The sequence below is a fragment of the Globicephala melas genome, chromosome 13 (assembly GCF_963455315.2).
Source record: "Globicephala melas chromosome 13, mGloMel1.2, whole genome shotgun sequence".
Classification (NCBI taxonomy): domain Eukaryota; kingdom Metazoa; phylum Chordata; class Mammalia; order Artiodactyla; family Delphinidae; genus Globicephala; species Globicephala melas.
In genome coordinates this window covers 29,051,205-29,072,060 of record NC_083326.1, presented here as the reverse complement: position 1 = coordinate 29,072,060, position 20,856 = coordinate 29,051,205, and the positions used below count along the sequence as shown (strand labels likewise).

The following is a 20,856-nucleotide window of genomic DNA, read 5'->3' as shown; positions in this document are numbered from 1 at the left end:
GAATAAGTGTTGTAAACTGCTGAAAGATTTAAATGAAACTATGAACATATTAGGAAAGAAAAGTATTCAAACAATAACAAAAATGGGTGACCAGGTGGAACCTGGTTCCAGAGATTAAAAATACAAGATTTGGAATAAAAAAATTAGCTGGGTGGTCTTAACAGAAGACTAGACACTGTACAAGATAAAATTAGTGAATCTAAAGACAGCAAAATGAGAATTCCCTGATGCTCCAGTGGTTAGGACTCCGTGCTCTCACTGCTGAGGGCCTGGGTTCAATCCCTGGTCAGGGAACTAAAATCCCAAAAGCTGTGCAACTAAAAAAAAAATAAAAGAGCAACCGAAACTGTCAAAATTGAGTCACAGAAAGAGAACAAGACTGAGAAGAGAGCAGCAGAAGCTCGACACCTGCAGGAACAGCAAGTCTAACACACTTGTCGCTCGTGTCCCAGAGACAGGGGTCTGCGCAGAAAGGAGGACGGAAAAGAGAAGAAAACCAGGAACCCACAGCTCCAAGAAACCAACAAACTCTAAGCAAGGAATGAATTTCAACCTTGGTACTACCTAAGTACAGGCAATGGAAGATGCCTAAAGAAACAAAATACTGCCAAGCCTTATACATGCCAAACAGATTTAGTTTCCAGAAAGTACAATATTTACAATAAGGAAGGTTCCTGCTATTCACAGTAATTAACTGTAAGCTATGTGCAGTAGCTATTCCTATCAAATCCAACCCATCTAAGGAAAGTGACCAAATCCAGAGGATTCAATTTCCTTTCCCTTAACCAACTGCTTGGGTCCAAGGTCATTCTGAAGACCCTCAATCTTTCTTTACTCTCCAGTGAATATCAGCAAATCATGTAAGATAAAGCTTCTCTCATTCAGATAAATCATACGTATAACACAAAACAAACACCAAATGACCACAACCGTGATTTTGACTTAAAAAAAAAAAAAAAGATGTACAGCAGTTTAGGAGGTTCTGAGCACTCGTGAGATCTGTTTCAGAGACCACTAAAAACACTGAGATCCGTTAAGTCCTGTGCCCTCTGGTCCCACCTCTTGCCCGTTCCCCAGGCAGCAAAGGCCAAGCAAGAAGTCCAGAGGTGTCTGTCCCCTTCTCACTCTGCCGAGACACACAGGAACACTTCACTTCCCCCTCCCTAGGAAGGAACAATTCACTTCCCCTCCACCTTCAAAGGGAAAAGCTGAAGTGGACAGGCTGGTGTCCAAGGCTGGGCTAAGCCCACGTGAGTTCTACCAAAGCAGTATCTGAACAGCCTCCTGGGAGTCAGTCAGTTACCAAAAATGGATGTAGCTAACCCCACCAAGAGTTCTCGATTTCAAAGATTACTCACACGAGGGGGGTTTTAAAAACAGAAACAAAAAGGAAAGAGAAAGAAAAGAAAGAAAACCTAAGAGTCAAGCCAAAAGGAACATTTAAAACTATACCTCAAAAAGGTTATGTGCTAAGACACCAGAGAAATTACGTGGGCATAATTTTCAATGAACTTAGTAACGAAGAAATTATTTTAAAACATTATCAACACATTAATTAAGAAAGTTGGTATAAACAGAACTGTATCTACTGCACAGAAATGGCCACTACAGTAAATGATGGAATAATGACAGCAACACTCACCCCCAGAGCCGGCAGCCTCTGCGTGCAGCTCACCGCCACTTTCAGCTTCCAGTCAGTTTCACCATCGAGTTGATCAGTTCGAATAAAACATGAACCTTGGAATAAGAGAGGAAAAACTCCTAAGTTACAGGTACTTTAAAGCCACAATTCACAGCACAGTGGGATACAGAAATGATATATCTACAGATTCCCATTAACAAAAAATCCTTAAAAGTACTATTTATTTGACTCACAAAATGAGTCTGCTGAAAAGATAGAAGTCATTGTTTATTCACTTGTCTCCTAGTTGGTGTTCTAGACTATTAAGGTTTACTAGTAATAAAGGTTTACTTTATTTTAGAAAGACTACATTGATCATTTCTACCTTTAGCTTATGTTTTGATAATAACACAATAATAAGTAAATATACAAAAATACCCAAGAGTGTGTGATATAACTTTGCTAATAAAATATATGATGTACCACTATAAAACATATGCTCAATAATAAAAGCACAGCTAAAGTGTTAAAGCCTGAAAAGAGCTACTGTCATACTCACAGCCCCATCCAATTTTAAACATAAAAAATATTAAATTACAAAAGTCCGTTTACTCTTTGCCCATGCTGTCACACCATTTCTTGTAACGTATCCTCTTACACAGCAGCAAAGCACAAAACACACACATACAGGGCAACCGTGCAACATTATTAATCAACCAAAGGAGTGGGAACACAAAATCAGGGAATCAGCTGAATACAAGGGAGCACATGCAGCAGTGAAAAAAAAAAAAAGCAAAGAAAGGAAGGAAGGAAAAAGAAAAAGAGATGAGAAAGGCCTCCATTTCTACTGAGAAATCTCTCTAGGATATATACCATCTAATGAAAAAAGCCAGGTGCACAACACTGGGAACAAAGTAACACCAGCTACTGGAGATCAAGGTGGGGAAAGCGTGAGTGAGTCTGTATGCGCGTGTGCAGGGAGGGACACTGCCCACAGGAAGGAAGGGGAAAGGGGAGGGACGGGCCAGAAGCAGCACCTTTGGGAGTGCATCCCATGTTACACTGTTCACTCTGAGATCATACGTGATTCACAAAATTAAAAAGCCAAATCACATCAAACTTCAAAAAAGTGACCCCGAAAATATAAAAGGAATCAGATAAAACTAAGTAACAAATTAGTAGTTTAACCACATAATGAATTCAAGTGACTTTTGAGGTTTTTCAAAAATTTAACTGTAAAATAAAATAGTTGTAGAAAGCCACACAAGCATATGTACACCTTACAAATTACTACAAGATAAATATCTTGTGCACAACTATGAGACCCCTTAGGAGATGCTGCATGTGCCCCGACCCCATTGCAGCCCCTTCCCTGCTTGTAAAGCAGCAGGACTGTCAGTTGTACGTCCCTGTGCAGATGTACATCCTTAGCACCACTGCAGAGCCCACTCTGGGAATGTCTGTAAAGTCACTTTTCACCCCAGGCCCTCCCCACCCCTCCTTCCAATTTGTCTGCTGAAAGGCTGGTTCTGCGTGTTGCTGACTGAACACTCAGGGTCCAGGCCAGCCTGCTCCCCTTCCCTCTGCAGGTCCTACAACGCTGGCTCCTGCACACAGAGCCCAGCTCAGACTCCACTGACCCTCAGCAATGCTGCCCTGCTTCCGTCCAGAGGTACAATGGCCTGCTCTTCTCTGATGCCAACAGCCCTTCATGCTTAATGCCCACTAGAGGTACCCGTTACTGCACCAGAGGGTGCAGAAGGCAGCAGTCTATCCTTCTTTTTCACCTTTTACCTGGAATAAAATGTAAAAGGAGAGGCCTCTGCTCTTTGGATCCAGTTGGCTCACCTGGTGGGAAAGTTCCTATAAGAAAGCACTGACTCCTGTTGTTATCTACCCACATTTCAAGGCAATGAACTAGTACCCTGCCATCCTCAGAAGGAGACCAATTAGGCATGTGTGTGTGCGTGCGTGCATGTGTGTGTGTGTGCTGAATGAGCTCCAGTACTTGAGGAGTTTCACTCTAATGCCATTACTATTATTATAGAGTCTCCAGCTGTCCCACCACTGGGGGACAATCTCCAGAGTTACCACATTATTAGATAGAAATGTCCAGTGTTCAAAAAAAAAACAAAAAAAAAAAACAACCAAAAACAAAAACAGGAGAGTATGGCCAACTTAATGGAAAAAACTTAATCAACAGAGACTGTCCTCAAAAAAGACCTGACGGTAGTTCTACTAAACAAAGACTTTAAAGCAACTGTCTAAAAAGATGCTCAAAGAACTAAAGAAAGATGTGGAGAAAGTCAAGAAAACAATGTATGAACACAATGGAGATATCGATAAAGAGAGAGAAAACCCAAAAAGAAATGAAAAAGAAATTCAAGGGCAATGAAAATTTCACTAGAGGGAGTCAAAGGCAGATTTGAGCAGGCATAGCAAGGAATGAGCAAACCTGAAGATAGGACAATGGAAGTGATCCAACCTGAGGAACAGAAGGAAAAAGATGGGAAAAAAGTGAACAGAGACAAATGGACCCATAGGACACTGTCACGTGGACCAACATATGCACTGTGGGAGGCCCAGAAGGACAAGACAGAGAAGAAGGAACAGAGAGAATATCCGAATAATGGCTGAAAACTTCCCAGATTTGATGAAAGACATGAATATAAACTCCCAAGGACCCCAACAAAAGCCAAGCACAGAGATACGTTCTTTTGTTGCACTTGGCAGGTGCTGTGTTCTTTCACAGATTGGAAGTGTGTGGCAACCCTGCATCAAGCAAGTCTATCAGGGCCATTTTTGCCAAGAGCATTTGCTCTGTTTGCATCTCTTTGTCACATTTTGGTAATTCTTGTAATATTTCAAACTTTTTACTATTGTTATATTTGTTACGATGATCTGTGATCATTGTTCTTTGATTTTACTATTGTAGTAAAATTGTTACTACAAAGACAAAACTTATTGTTTTTGTTTTGTATTTTTTAATTAAGATTGTACTTTTTTTTAGACATAATGCTACTGCACACTTAACAGACTGAAGTATAGTGTAAACGTAACTTTTACAAGTACCAGGAAACCATGCCTGTAATATGAACTCAAACAGACCCACACCAAGACACATAATCAAACTTTCAAAGACAAAGAGAATCTTGAAAACTGCAAGAGAAAAGAGAATTATCATATACAAGGGATCCTCAGGAAGATAACCACCAGATTGCTCATCAGAAAGAGATGGAATTTCTATGGAAGCCAGAAGGCAGTGAACCAATCAACTCCAAGTGCTAAAAGAAAAAAACTGCAACCAAATATCTTCAATCCAGCAAAACTGCCCTTTGAATGTGAGGGAGAAATCAAGACATTCTCAAGTAAACAAAAGCTGAGGAAGCTGGTGACCACTAGACCTGCCCTGCAAGTGCTCAAGGCAGTCTGGTAGGTGAAATGAAAGGCCAGTAGACAGTAACGTGAAGCTGTGTGGAGAAATAAAGATCTCAGTAAAGGTTATTAATGCATGGCAATTATAAAAGCTAGTATTATTGTAAGAATGGTTTGAACTGCACTTTTTCTACACGATTTAAGAGATTAATAAATTTAAAGAAATTATTAGTCTAAAAGCCAGAATTACTGTAACTTGGTTTGTAACTTCTAATCTTGTTTTCTACATAATTTAAAAGGTTAATGCATTTAAAATAATTATTAGTTTATGTCTTGGGAACACAGTGTATGAAGATGTAATTCTGTGACATCAACACCTGAAAGGACGGGGATAGAACTATAAAGGAGCAGAGTTCCGAATATACACAAAAGGGAATGAGAAAGGAATTTAAATATTTTACTACGAAATATCAACCAGAAAAGACAGTAATGTAGGAAATGAAGGAAAAAAAAAAAAAGCTATAAGGCATAAGGAAAACAAACTGCACAATGAAAGAAGTTGCTCCTTATCAGCAATGACTTTAAATGTAAATAGGTAAATAGGTAAATATTATTCAGACTCCTACCAAAGACAGAGACTGGCAGAATGGACAAAGGCGCGATCCAAGCACATGCTGTCTGCAAGAGACTCACTTTAGATACAAAGATACAAAGAAGCTGGAAGTGAAAGGATGGAAGAAGATATTCAATGCAAAACAGTACAGCAGTTTCTAAAGAAGTTTTTTAAAGAATTACCATATGACCTAGCAATTCCACTTCTGGGTGTAGGCCCAAAAGAACTGAAAGCAAGGTCTGAAAGAGACATTTGTGCACTCATGTTCATAGCAGTATTATTCACAATAAATAAAACATGGAAGTAACCCAAGTGTCCACTGATGGATGAATAGATAAGGAAAATGTTGTATATACATACAATGAAGTATTATTCAGACTGAAAAAGGACAGAAATTTTACAATAGGCTACAACATGGATGAACCTTTAGGACATTACACTCAGTGAAACAAGCCAGTCACAGAAAGACAAACACTGTATGAATCCAGTTACCTGAGGGTCTTAGATTGTCCAATTCATAGACAGAAAGTGGAACGGTGGCACCAGGGCTGGGGCTTATGTGTATTTTATGTTACGTGTGTTTGAACACAGTAAAAAAGAAAAAAAAAATTCACTTCAAAAGTAAAACCATTCACCAACCTTGAAAAAAAATTACTATAATGCTACAGTAATCAAGACAGTGTGGTATTGGTGAAAGAGTAGACATAGATGAAGGGAATAGAATATAGAGAACCTTTAAACAGAACTCCATAAATATAGTCAAGTAATCTTTGACAAACTAGCAAAGGCAGTACTATTGAGCAAAGATAGCCTTTTCAACAAATAGTGCTGGAACAACCAGACATCCATACACAAAAGAAATGAATCTAGTCACAGACCTACACCCTTCATAAAAAATTAACTCAAAATAGATCACAGACTTAAATGCAAAACTATAACAGTCCTAGAAGATAACCTAGGAGAAAACCTAGATGACCTTGGCTATGGTGGTGCCTTTTTAGATACAACACCAACGACGTGATCTATTAAAAAAAAAAGCAAAAACTGATAAATTGGACTTCATTAAAATTTAAAACTTCTGTTCTGCAAACATATCAGCAAGAGAATTAGAAAACAAGACACAGACTGGGAGAAAATATTTGCAAAAGACACATCTGATAAAGGGCTGTTATCCAAAATATATAAAGAACTCTTAAAACTCAACAATAAGAAAACAATCCAGTTAAAACATGGGCCAAACCAGAACAAAGAAGATACAGAGATGGCAAATAAGCATATGAAAATATGCTCCACATCAATCATCAGGGAAATGTAAGGTAAAACAACGAGACGCCACTCCACACCTATGCGAATGGCCAAACTCCAGAACACTGACAACACCAAGGCTTGCGGGGATGCGGAGCAACAGGAACTCTCATCATTGCTGGTGGGGATGCAAAATGGTGCAGCCACTTCGGAAGACAGTTTGGTGGTTTCTTACAAAGCTAAACATAATCTTACGATACGATCCAGCGATTGCACTCCTTGCCATTTACCCGAAAGAGCTGGGGAACTCATGTCCACACAAAATCCTGCATGCAGATTTTATACGAGCTTTATTCATAACTGCCAAAACTTGGAAGCAACCAAATGTCCTCCAGTAGGTGAATGGATCAACTATGGTAAATCCAGACAATGGAGAATTATTCAGCATACAATGAAATGAGCTATCAAGTAATGAAAAGATAAGAAGGAACGTTAAATGTTTATCACTAAGTAAAAGAAACCAATCTGAAAAGGCTGCATACTATGTGGTTCCAACTACGTGACATTCTGGAAAAGAAAAAAACCACGGAGACACTAAAGAGATCTATGGCTGCCCAGGATGGAGTTGGGGGTAGAGGTAAATAGGCAGAGCACAGAAAATTTCTAGGACAGTGAAAATTCTCTGTATGATATATATAATGATGGATGGATGTCATTATACATTTGCCAAAACCCATAGAATGTACTACACCAAGAGTGAATTTTCATGTAAACTATGGAATTTGGGTGAGGATGATGTGTCAGCGTCAGTCCATCAACTGCAACAAATGCATCATCTGGTGGGGGATGCTGATGATGAGGGAAGCTACGCAGGTGTGAGGGCATGGGGCGTACTGCAAATCTCTGTACCGCCTTCTCACTTTTTTTTGTGAACTTAAAACAATAAGTACAGGGCTTCCCTGGTGGCGCAGTGGTTAAGAATCTGCCTGCCAATGCAGGGGACACGGGTTCGAGCCCTGGTCCGGGAAGATCCCACATGCCACGGAGCAACTAAGCCCGTGCGCCACAACTACTGCGCCTGCGCTCTAGAGCCTGAGAGCCACAACTACTGAGCCCACGTGCCACAACTACTGAAGCCCGCACTCCTAGAGCCCGTGCTCCACAAGAGAAGCCACCGCAATGAGAAGCCCGTGCTCCGCAACCAAGAGTAGCCCCTGCTCGCCACAACTGGAGAAAGCCTGCACGCAACAATGAAGACACAACACAGCCACAAATAAAAATAAATATAATTTTAAAAAATGGACAAAATAAAAAAAATTTTTTAAGAAACATATTCAGATTAACACAGAAAATATACACCAAACATATTATACAAACTTTTTTCTTTGCAGGAAAAGAACACTGCAAATAACTGAAACTGCACTACAGAAATTCACATTTAAATTTATATTTGAACACCCGCAAAGATGGAGACTACTTTCCATTGTACTTTTCTCATATCTGTATTTCCGAGCTCCCCTTCCCCTGTCTATCAGTGTTTGCTCCTATCCATCAATTTCATGTAGAATTACACTACTGATCAGCGCAGTTCAGCACCAGTGTTGCTCTGGTGAACGGCTGACTGCAAACGTGGTCCTGCAGTAGAGCTCACACTGCATGTCCTCTCCACTTCAGCAGCTAATTTCATCAACAAGTTATCTCATGGCCTTTTCCCTTTTATCCAGAGGAAGAGGTTGCCGTATGCCAGGTCAGCTTTCAGTAGTGATCACTACAGCAAAACAGAAGCATTAGACGGGTGGGTACCCCTCCAGGGTGAGGCCCTGGCCTTCGCCTGGGAGCTGCAGGGAGATGGAGGCCCTGATTTCTCGGCTGCACTGGCCTAGAGCAGAAGCTTCCTTCACATGGAGCTGGGGTAGGTCATGGCTAAAATTCCACAGGATCAATCTGTTCTTATCAAGAAAGATCTCTGAAGAATATTAAAACAATTACTTTCAAAAGATATACAACTGAATACTGAAGATTTATTTTAGGGATTTTCGTCGATGAAACAATCCTCTAGTGATTTTCAACCAGGGGCGATTTTGCCCCCAGGAAGCGTCTGGAGACTTGGTTTTCACAGTAGGCGCTGGGGGTGGGGGCTGGAAGGGTGCTCCTGGCACCCGAGGAGTCGAGGCCAAGAATACTGCTCAACACCCTGCAGTGCAGAGACAAGCCACCACTACAAAGAAATAAATACCAGGCCCCAAACGTCAACAGTACTGAAGGCAATTCAAAACTTAAAAGCTGGTGTAGCAGTGGGAAGAGCCAGTCTTGGGCTGAGCACTGCCTAATAACCCACTCACTGAGCTCCCTGTCCAGGTACTTCACCTTATGAAGGTTTTCATGTGCACAGTGGAAAAAATAAGACTTACTTTGGAGTGGTGGTGTAAAATTTGGAGGAAAATCTATTAAAATCTGCCAGCGAATGGTATACACCGGGAACTTATTAATTACTTAGCTAATTATTTCTGAAATTTGGGGAACTAGCTAAGGTAGCTATGTAAGAACACATCTTTACACAGCTTAGTCCAGTGCACCTTTTGCACAATGTTCTAAAACTAAAATGGGTCCGTGCGAATCCACATCCACCCCTAGAAGAAATGGACCCCTGCACATCTGTAAGCATTTCCTTGCTCTCTTACTCTGCGTAAATACCAAGTACTTTTCTCTTGGAGCCAATGCACTTTCAACTAATTACAGCCACCAGCAATTCAGCATCTGAAATGCGCCCCACTGATTCCTTAACCAAGTGCATTTAATCCTTTTAACTACCGATGGCACAGGCATTAGCGTTGCCAACATGAAACTAGGAGATTCATACAGGTTAAGTCACTTCTGTAAGACATAATAAGATAGAGAGCTAAGAAAAGATTTTTCAATCACCTATTTTATCAGTTGAAGATATATCTATGAGACCTTCATCTGATTTCATGCACTTTGAAAAATATATCTAGTTATGTAAATAAATTTTCTTATGTATTATTTGTCAAAAGATTTATGGGGCTTCCTGGTGGCGCAGTGGTTGAGAGTCCGCCTGCCGATGCAGGGGACACGGGTTCGTGCCCCGGTCCGGGAAGATCCCACATGCCGCGGAGCGGCTGGGCCCGTGAGCCATGGCCGCTGAGCCTGCGTGTCCGGAGCCTGTGCTCCACAACGGGAGAGGCCACAACAGTGAGAGGCCCGCTTACCACAAAAAATAAAAAATAAATAAATTAAAAAAAAAAAAGATTTATGATAAGGAGAATAACTGGTTTCAACTAAAAAGGAGTACTAGGAAATTTGCAGTACCCATTATTTTACACTTAAACCTTTTACTCAAGATTGATTTTTTTTTCCTCTTAAATATATGCATGGTTATATATATCTGTATGTGTGTGTTTTATAAAGTATAAAAGCAACTTAAAAGGGATTGGATTCTAGATTCTGTACGACACAGACTTTGAGACATCAATGCCAACAGCTCTGCTCCAGGTTTGCTTTCTAACATAGAAAATAGGAAAAGGTGAGAATATCTACAGTCTCTTAAATTTCAAACATTTTGTGTTTCTAAAAGTGAAACTAATACCTTATGTAGATGTCTATAAACTTATTAAACACTGGCAACAATATACTTGCCATTCTTAAAAGTAAAAGGGTATGCCTCATGTTAAATAATTACACACTATTTTTAAAATTTAGAGGAAATTGACGTTATTACTTATCTTCAAGTACAATTACATTACTAGGCTCACAGTAACTGATATGATTTAAAGAGAGAGACAGAGAGAAAGACAGAGAGAAGGAATGAACTGCAGCAAAATCAGAAGTATGGCCAACTTGACTTGTCTTACACGAAGTATATCTAGCAATTTTTTCACAGCAAGCACTAGCTACAACTGATGTCAGTTAAGGCGCGGTAAAAATGAATTATTAAATTGGTCTGCTTATATCCTATTACTGACTTCTTATGAATACTTGATTTTATTTGGTATAATTGACAAGAGTTGACAGCAAAGGACAGGTTTAATGACAATCAAATGAAGATCAACTCGTGTATATGTCACCTAGGAGAGCCGCATCAAGTGGTGATAAAGTAATTGATGGGACACTGTGACACAGGGCACATGAGTCTGTCATATGTTGTAATAAGTTACCCTGTAATATTAGCAGACTGCCTGCAACAGCTCACAAATCCAATAGGTCTGAAAGAGATAGGCTACAGTATGTGCCCAAGAAAAGAAAAATAGACATTGACTTTGCATATATAACACCAGATCGTTTGCCATTAAACTTAATTTCTAAATCATTTATATGGCTTAATGACTCTGCATGAAATTTTTAAGCTGGTGGCAAGATGAATAGCACCACAGAGAGAATGTGGATGAGTACAGTGTCATTTACCTACCCCTCGCCCTCTAACAAGTGACAGCTGAGCTATTGTAATATGTCCCAAACACTTAAACGATAATGCCATCACTTAGGAGGCAAGTGAAAAAGATATTGGCATTTATAAGAGATTGATGAAAATTAGTTCTAAAGCATTAATTTCTCTTAATACCACTAAAAGAATTGTGTGCATTCAGGAGATATTTGATCTGAATTAAGAAACTGATGAAGCAATTGATTAATTGGAATTTAAGCCATCAGTCACCAGATCCATCAACAGCCTCATTTACATTCTAAACAATCAACTGACGGCCCAACAGAATACCCTGTATTAATACACAGTCAATATGATGCCACGAAGAGACTCACTGAGCTGTACTGACAAACGCCCAGTGGCTATCGTCCAAACTCAACACGCTGCATAGATTTAAGACTTTCACACTGGCTAGGGTTTAGAGATTCTTACTATAACAGACAGTGTATTACCAGGGTTTTCTGAACTGAAACTGAAAAATAATAAAGTAATATTAACAGTGTTAGCAGATACACAAAAAATTCTAAACATGTAAGTTTAAAAACAAGGCTTTAATTTAAAACCTTAAATAATTATGTAAAGTCACACAAACAGAATTTCTAAAGCTAAGAAGCCTTGATTGAAAGCAGTGTTATGACACATTTTACACAGCTGGGAAGCTGTCTGGTCCATTTTATAAAGAGAAGAAAAATATCATGAAACAGTAATCTGACATTTAGTATCTCCATAAGAGTAACAGTAATTATTTTAATAATTTAAATTTGACAGAAAAAAATCATAAAACTGAGGAATATAATAGAACCACAGGTTAAAACAGATGACAGTAAGGTCCTAAACTTGGAGCCATTAATAACCTTCCAGGAATATGTTAAATAGTAAAAATTTAGCATACGTGTATATTATGTACATTTTTCTGAGGAACAAAGTAATTCTTAAGATTCTCAGAAAGACCCATGACCTCCAAAATATTAAATATCATTACCCTACAGAAAGAAACTGTCCCTACAACATAGAATACAAAGCAAAATTTGAGGAAAAAAAAATTTTTTAAAACATAATCAATTTGGATATAACGTTGTTTATCTGTAGTTGGCACATCAGAGAGTATCTCACTTGCCTAATTCTCTAATATTCTCTGCATGTTTTCTATCTTATTACGCCATAACAATGATACGGTGGCTGAAGAACAATTTCTGAAACTTCAGCAAACATTTACTAGCCCTCAGAGTCTTCCTCTGAAAAATGGACACTTCTAACAACCTTCCAGCTTTGAAGAGATGGATTTGTCCACACTTTGTCTCCTCACATAGTCTGTATACTCTATTTCTTCTACGTTAATTACCTAAAGCCATTTCCACATTGAGCATGATATTCTTAATCTTACATATATTCCTACCATGATCACTACAAGGGCAATTAAATATAAATGCATCTCCCGGGATTTCCCTGGCAGTCCGGTGGTTAAGAATCCGTGCTTCCAGGCTTCCCTGGTGGCGCAGTGGTTGAGAGTCTGCCTGCCGATGCAGGGGACACGGGTTCGTGCCCCGGTCCGGGAAGATCCCACGTGCCACGGAGCAGCTGGGCCCGTGAGCCATGGCCGCTGAGCCTGCGCGTCCGGAGCCTGTGCTCCGCAACTGGAGAGGCCACAGCAGTGAGGGGCCCGCGTACCGCAAAAAAAAAAAAAAAAAGAAAAGAAAAGCATCTGTGCTTCTGGTGTAGGGCACACGGGTTCGATCCCTGGTCGGGGAACTAAGATGCCACATGCCAAGTGGTGCAGCCAAAAAAGAAAAAAAAAGTATCTCCCAAATGCAAACTGTTTGTTATTCATTATACTGAATACATTTACAAACAAAGACAAAGAAATCATAAATAAGCAGGGATGGCAGTGTAAGAATCTCTGAAAACCCGTTCCTCCATAACTGTAATGACAACATAAGCAAAAATTGTCTAAAGCAACTTTTTCAAAACTCTGGAAAATAATCAAAGACTTGCAACAACCCCAGGTGCACTTATTCAAGAAACACGGCTAAATCTAGCTATGAGTGAGATGTGTGGTGTTTTGACTTGTCCCTTTGCCAGTAGCCTGCCCCCAGTCAAACTCCACAGTAGCTGAGCAAACCAATGGTCTGGTAGCCACTGAGGGGAAGAAACCAGGGCTAGGACTCCCCAAACCCCACGCCCAGACAACTGTAACCACCTGATCAGGTAGAGCTTGTCTGGATTTGACTCAACCCACAGTTCATTCACTGAGAATGTGTTTTCCCTGGAATGTTTGTCAAAAACAAACAGCGGCCATTGTTTAATGTCACAGCTACCTTGGGTGGTGGTTAAAGCTGGGGTAAACAACAAGCTGACCAAAAAAATTTAAAAGAAAAATCAGATAACAAGGAGCAAAAGCTCTATCATATTCCCGAGAGCCTAGAAGGCCACCTGCCAGCGCAGGGCTGCACACAATGCCCTTGAAAACCCGAGAGGCCCGAATCTCTCACACCTGGCTGACTCGGAGGCTCTGTACAAGCAAGTGAAGGCAAAGGCAGAGTTTTAACTGCCTGACACAGCTCTGCAGGTGTTAAGGGAACACTAGCTATTTGTAAAAGATAAAACTTGCAACTCTGGTACTTAATAATACTTCTCTGTCATACAGAGTCCACTTGGTGACAGAATGGGAGGGGAGTCTGTTCCACACAGACATTAAGGAACCTAAACTGAGGGAAGCTCTGCCATCTTCAACAGGCAGCTTCCAAGGTTACCCTGGTCATGGACACATAGCCAGTACAGGGAAAGCCGAGGCTGGAAGTGGTACACATGACTTTCAGCCACCCTCCTTCGGCCATACCTCAGGGCATGGCCCCATCTAACTGGACAGGAAAGGGAAATGGACTGGAAAAGTAGTTCTCCAGTCTCCACCCTATGGGCAAAACAAAACCACACATTAAACAGCACACAATAAAGTAAAGGTATCAAGTGTACAGAGGTCACTTGATTATTAGGTGTAACTGAATTCTGCTGTTAATGGCAGCCTCATCTTACGATGTAAGTAATCATAACTACAGTTGGTGAAAAGAGAAAACATTTTTCTTCTCTCTCATGACTTGAAATGTCCTTTTAAAGAAACGCTGTTTAGGAACTTTGCTGGTGGTCCAGTGATTAAGACTCCTCGCTCCCAACACAGGGGGCCCGGGTTCGACCCCTGGTCAGGGAATTAGATCCTGCGTGCCACAACTAAGACCTCGCATGTGGCAATGAAGATCCCGCATGCCGCAAATAAGACCCGGCACAGCCAAATAAATAAATTTTTTTAAAAATACAAAAAAAAACAAAAAAAACCCCACTGTTTGTAAATGGAGAAAAAACTAAATCAACAACTCTAAATTTTAACCATGTCCTTTCTAGAGTTTTCATGCTACAAATAATAATACATATGCCAAGCTTCCCATAAAAATATTGCTCATTTATGCAACAAAGTCAGAAATATAAGGCAGAAGGAACTTTGGCTATTACTTGACAAACCTCTCATCATTTTACAGATGATGAAAATGTATGACCACGTGGCTAGGTCATATAATTAGAAATTGGTCAAAGCAGACTAGATTTTAGGTTTCCTGATTTCCAACCAATGGATTTTTTTTCCTTGACCACATGAGGCTTCCTTCTCATTACCCCTTTTGCACCTTCTTCTTATTGTTTAAAGCTCTGGTCATATAAGTATCATTTTTTCTGTGAAGCCCATTTCAACTCACCTAGGCAAATTGTCTGTTCCCTCCCATTACTCCTACATGTCTTTTATTTATTTATTTGTTTGTATATTTATTTTTGGCGGCATTGGGTCTTCATTGCTGTGCATGGGCTTTCTCTAGTTGTGGCAAGCGGGGGTTACTCTTCGTTGCGGCGCGTGGGCTTCTCATTGTGGTGGCTTCTCTTGTTGCAAAGCACGGGCTCTAGGCACACGGGCTTCAGCAGTTGTGGCATGCAGGCTCAGTAGTTGTGGCTCGCAGGCTCCAGAGCACAGGCTCAGTAGTTGTGGCGCACGGGCTCAGTTGCTCGGCGGCATGTGGGCTCTTCCCACACCAGGGCTGGAACCCGTGTCCCCTGCATTGGCAGGAGGACTCTTAACCACTGCGCCACCAGCGAAGCCCTCCACATGCCTTTTAATATTTATACTATCTATACAATCAGGGTATTGCGAATCGTCAATGTGTGTACTTCCATAAGTAAGTAGATCATAACCTCTTTGAAGAGAGCAACTCGGTTTTACTCCCTTTTGTATTCTAAGCAACAGGTAGTGCCTGGCATATAGTAAGTGCTAAATAAATGTTTGCTGAGTGAGAAATAAAAGTGCAAATGCAGAATAGCAATCAAGTTTTGAGGAACATCACCATCTATTTGGATATCAAAATGGATTCGAATGAAAACTTTCACTTGATATAGGAAAGGATATTTTTTAAACCAACATATTACACAGTAAAATCATCGTTTTAAACATAAACAGTTAAATGTGATTTAGAAATTAATGAATTCAATATATTATCAAAGAAAAATTCTTACAAGAATAAATTTAACTTTTATCTTTCAAAATGAAAATTAAACTGCCAAAATACCAATCATCAGCAATAAAAATAAAAATACCTGCTTTTTCTGATGTCCTAAGAAATACCATGTCCGATGGAATTCTTTGATTCTGCAGAGTAATATAAAATATTAATTATCTATATGCAAGTCTACAAATTAACACAATTCCATTCCAAAGGAGAAATAGCTCCTAAAAACAACTAAAATAATGTTATATTTCAACTCTATGCTGAAACAATTAACATTCATAATTTGTATAATAAAAATGAATATTTTAACTCATATTTTAGTTAGACCTCGAAGTTTCTTTCCGCATCAATGAACCACGTAAATGGCATTTAGTGATGACCTGAAAACTACTTCATTTCCTGAAAAATGTTAAATATTACCATTTCTGTGGCCTCTGTTGTACCTCAACTCACACGTACAATATAACAGTTACTGCCTTATAAAAAAATGATGGCCTCCCTATCAGACTAATGACCTAGAAAGTGAGGACAGTGTTCTTCCAACACCTAACACAAAACAGAGCATATCGAAAACGAAACACTTAATAAATGTTGAATGAAAGAATAAATGTACAACTGAGCAAACAAAACCCCACAAATTTGAGGAGATATTCTTTTTACAAAGCAGGAAAGGAGAAAAACTCAAAGGTCACTATTCATACATTTATTTAATCACTATTACTAATAATAGTATTAATTAGTATTACTAATAATAATTAGTAATACTAATTAGCATTAATTAGTTGGGAAAGCTATACAAACTAAAAGAAAAATATAATTATAATAAGAATACTTCACATAGTTTCATGAATTATTTATATTCTTTAAGACCTAAGTTAAGATTTATCTACACACAGTAAAGAAATGAACTACTTGTCAGTCAGCAAGCAACAAAAACAAACGTAAGTTGTTAAAGCGGAAAGAAGATATGCTGTAGAACAGAGCTATTTATTTCTAACATTTCTTTAGGCAATTGTTAAGATCTAAAGAACCTTTAGGTAAAGGGGGAAATCACAATGGAAACTAGAAAATATTGTTAATGAAATGGTAATAAAAACTCAACATATCAACATATCATGTGTGTAACACAGCCGAAGTCAGGAAAATGATAAGAGGAAAATATACATGACTAAACTGCATACAACAGAAAAGGGAGGCTAAAAATATACAAAGGACTAAATATCCATTCGAAAGCAGGAAAAAAAAACCCAGCCAATAAATCCCAAAGAAAGTACAAGGATGTAAACAAATATAAGAGCAAAATTAATGACACAGAAAACAAAAACATACATACCAGTAACAAACAGCAAGAAGGTAAATATTTCTTTAAATATGCCCATTTCGGTAATAAGAAAAAACTAGCACTAGAATAAAACTGATAAAAGATGGGCAAGCCTTCTAAACAAAAAACTGTAAAACATTACTGAAAGAAATTAAATGAAGCCTAAGGAAATAGAAAACACCATGTTCTGAAATTAGAATATACAGTATTGCAAAGATGTGAAGTGTGCATATACTGACCTATACATTCAACACAAACCCAATCAAAATCTTAACATGCTTTTTTGGTGGGAAATGACAAGATATTCCTAATATTTACAGGGAAATGCAAAGGCCAAGAATGACTAGACAAGTGTGAGAAACAACATGGAGAGCTGTCTGTACACTATAACAAAACTAAATATTAAAATAGAATAATGAAGACAAGATGGTATTCCACTAAGATGGATGATTATATTAATGTAAAAGCAGAGGATCCAGAAGTCGGCCCACACATCCATGGACACCAGATTTATGAGAAAGTTGGCACTGCAGACATCTTTTCAATAAACAGTGCTGAGAAAACTAGATACCCATGGGCAATGAGAAGAGATAATACCTGGCCTCTACTTCAATCGAAACACGAAAATCTATTCCAAACGAATTATACTTCTAAATGTCAAAGTCAGGGACTCCCCTGGTGGCACAGTGGTTAAGAATCCGCCTGCCAATGCAGGGGACACAGGTTCGAGCTCTGGTCCGGGAAGATCCCACATGCTGCAGAGCAACTAAGCCCGTGCACCACAACTACGGAACCTGAGCTCTAGAGGCTGCGAGCCACAACTACTGAGCCCATGTGCCACAACTACTGAAGCCTGGGTGCCTAGAGCCCGTGCTCCACAACAAGAGAAGCCACCGCAGTGAGAAGTCCGCACACCGTGATGAAGAGTAGCCCCCACTCACTGCAACAAAGACCCAACGCAGCCAAAAATAAATAAATAAATAAATTTTTTAAAAATGTCAAAGTCAAAACAATAAAACCTAAAAGATAATACAGAAGAATATTTTCATGACTTTTTGGTAGGAAGAGATTTCTTAAACAAGACTCCTTCCCCCTACTACCACAAATTTAAAAAAAAATTTATTACAGATGAAAAGATTAATAAGGTTGACTTCATTAGAATTTTTCTTTGAATGATAATATATTGAATTCATTAAGCATCTCTGTTCCACAAAGCACACTAGGAAGGAAAAGTTATTCACAACATAAAACTAATAAAGGACTCCCATCCAGAGTACTTGAAGGCCTGCAGACTATTAAGAAAGGATAACTCTGAAGAAAAACAGTAAGAGATTCTCACAGGCTTTTCCCAAATGAGAAAAATATCCAAAATCATATGAAAAGGTGTCCGACTTCGTTAGTCTTTACAGAAATGCACATTAAAACCACAACCACTACGTACAATTTGGAAATGGTAAATTTAAAAGGTTGGCAATGCCGAGTGTTGGCAAACATGAAGGAATGGGAACTCTTACTCACTGTCGATCTGAGTATAATTTGATACATCACTTTGCAAAATCATCTGCAGTCAGTACGCAAGTGCAACATACACACTCACCCCCAAATCCAACAAGTCCACTCCTCAGCACACATGCAGCAGCAATGTGTGCACACGTGAGCCAGCAGACGTGGTCAAGTATGACCCAGAGGTATCAAGCCTAACAGGCAAAACTCAGAAGCAGCCCAAACACCCGCCCACGGTAGAATGGACACAAGGCATACTATGTAACCACAAAATGAATGAACTACAGCTGCACACAACAAAATGAAGACTCTCATAATCAGTATTGGGTCAAAAATAAGCACCCACCCAAACACAGCCCCATCCCACTGAATTTTCTAGGCACCCTTGTTGAAAATCTGTTAACCAGAAATTTAAGGCTTTATTTCTGGACTCTCAATGTTTAATTTATGCCAATTCCATACTGTCCTGATTAATGTTAACTTTGTAGAAAGTTCTGAAATGGAGAAGTGTGAATATGCCAATTTTGTTCACATTTTTAAAAACTGCTTTGGCTATTCTGAATCTCTTGTATTTCCACATGAATTTTAGAATCAGCTTGTCAATTTCTGCAAAGAAGTCAGCTGGGATGTTAAGAGGGACTGCACTGAACCTGTAGGTCAGTTTGGGAGTACTGCCATTTTAACATATGAATACTTCCAATCCATGAACAAGGGACGTCGTTCTGTTTATCCAGCTCTTCTTTACTGTGTTTTAACAATGTTTTGTAGTTTTCAAAGTACAAGTTTTGTTCTTTTGTTAAGTTTATTCCTAACCATGATTTTATTTATAAGTATTTTATTCCTTTGATACTATCATACATGGAATTTTTTTCTTAATTTTAGACCACTACCCTTTATTCCCTTATCCTGTTTTATTTTTCTATGAGGCATTAATAAGTAAACTAGAAACTTCAGAATAATTATTGGATATTTTTATTTTTCCCTCCTCTCAAGACTCTGAGCAATATAGGAGCAGGGACCTGTGTTTTCTTAATATGAAATTACCATGGTATAATGTACAGCAGTTTCTTTGACCATGACCCGTTCAGAATATCTGAACTGTTTCTGATTTTTGGCTATCATGAATAATGCAGGTATAAACATTCATGTTCAAGCTTTTGTGCCAATCTAAATTAATATTTACCTGTGATAAAGGTCCAAAAGTTCAACTTCTGGGTCAAATGATAGTTGTATACTCAGTTTTTTAACAGACTGTCTAATGATTTTCCAGAATAGCTGTAACATTTGATATCCCCACATGAATTGCATGTGATCCACTGTCTTCATGTCACTGCCAGCATTTGTGCTGTCATCAGTTTTCATTGTAGCCATTCTGCTATATGTGTAGTGATATTTCACTGTATTTTCATTTGCATTTCCAGATAACTAATGATGTTGAATAACGTTTCATATGCTTATTTTCTATCTGTATGTCTTCTTTGGCTAAATGTTTATTTTTTTTTTTGCCCATTTTCTAATTTGATTATTTTTTTACTGTTGAGTATTTAGCATTTTTACATATTCTAGATACAAATCTTTGTGGATATATGGTTTACAAATACTTTCTCCCAGTCTGTTTTTCCACCATATTCACATGTTCTTTCACAAAGCACAAATTTTTAATTTTAATGATGCAATCTATCAATTTCACCCTTATATGCATTGTGCTTTTGGTGTCAAGTCTAAAAACTATTTTCCTACCCTAGATTCTGAATATTTTCTCCTGTTTTATTCTAAAAGTTTTACAGTTTTACATTATATATTTAAGTCCCTGGTCCACTTTAATATCTATCTAAGGTGTGACATTTAGATTATGGTTCATTTTTTACCCATGGATGTCCACTAGTTCCAGCCTGTTTTGTTGAAAGGCTATCCATCCTCCATTTTAATTGCTTTTGCACTTTGTCCAAAATCACTTGAGCATTTTAGGGTGGGTCTATTTCTGGGTTCTCCATTGATGTTTCAATAACTTTGTTTCTACCCTTCTTCTGCCCTATGTTAATTAATATAGTAGGAAGTATGCCTTAACATTAGGAGAGTGACTCTTTTCACTTTATTCTCCTTGTCAAGGTTGTTTTTGCCACGTTAGGGCCTGTGCCTTGCCAAATCAGTTTTAGAAAAATCTTATTTTGTCTTTAAAACCAAAACAAACGAACGAAGAAA

General features: G+C 38.8%; 1 protein-coding gene across 6 annotated transcripts in view; it reads right to left on the bottom strand.

Moving 5' to 3' along the window:
• ATP9B (ATPase phospholipid transporting 9B (putative)) overlaps nucleotides 1–20,856 on the bottom strand; it is a 217,057-nt gene that overhangs the window by 140,021 nt on the left and 56,180 nt on the right. For 4 of the 6 annotated variants that reach the window (XM_060311086.2, XM_030868225.2, XM_030868234.2 and 1 more), the window contains 2 exons: nucleotides 15,919–15,970; nucleotides 1,643–1,737 (listed from right to left, as the gene is read on the bottom strand). In XM_060311086.2, coding sequence (XP_060167069.1) covers nucleotides 1,643–1,737; nucleotides 15,919–15,970 — 147 coding nt within the window. The remainder of the gene's footprint in view (nucleotides 1–1,642; nucleotides 1,738–15,918; nucleotides 15,971–20,856) is intronic. The other 2 variants (XM_030868226.2, XM_060311087.1) reach the window with 1 other exon arrangement.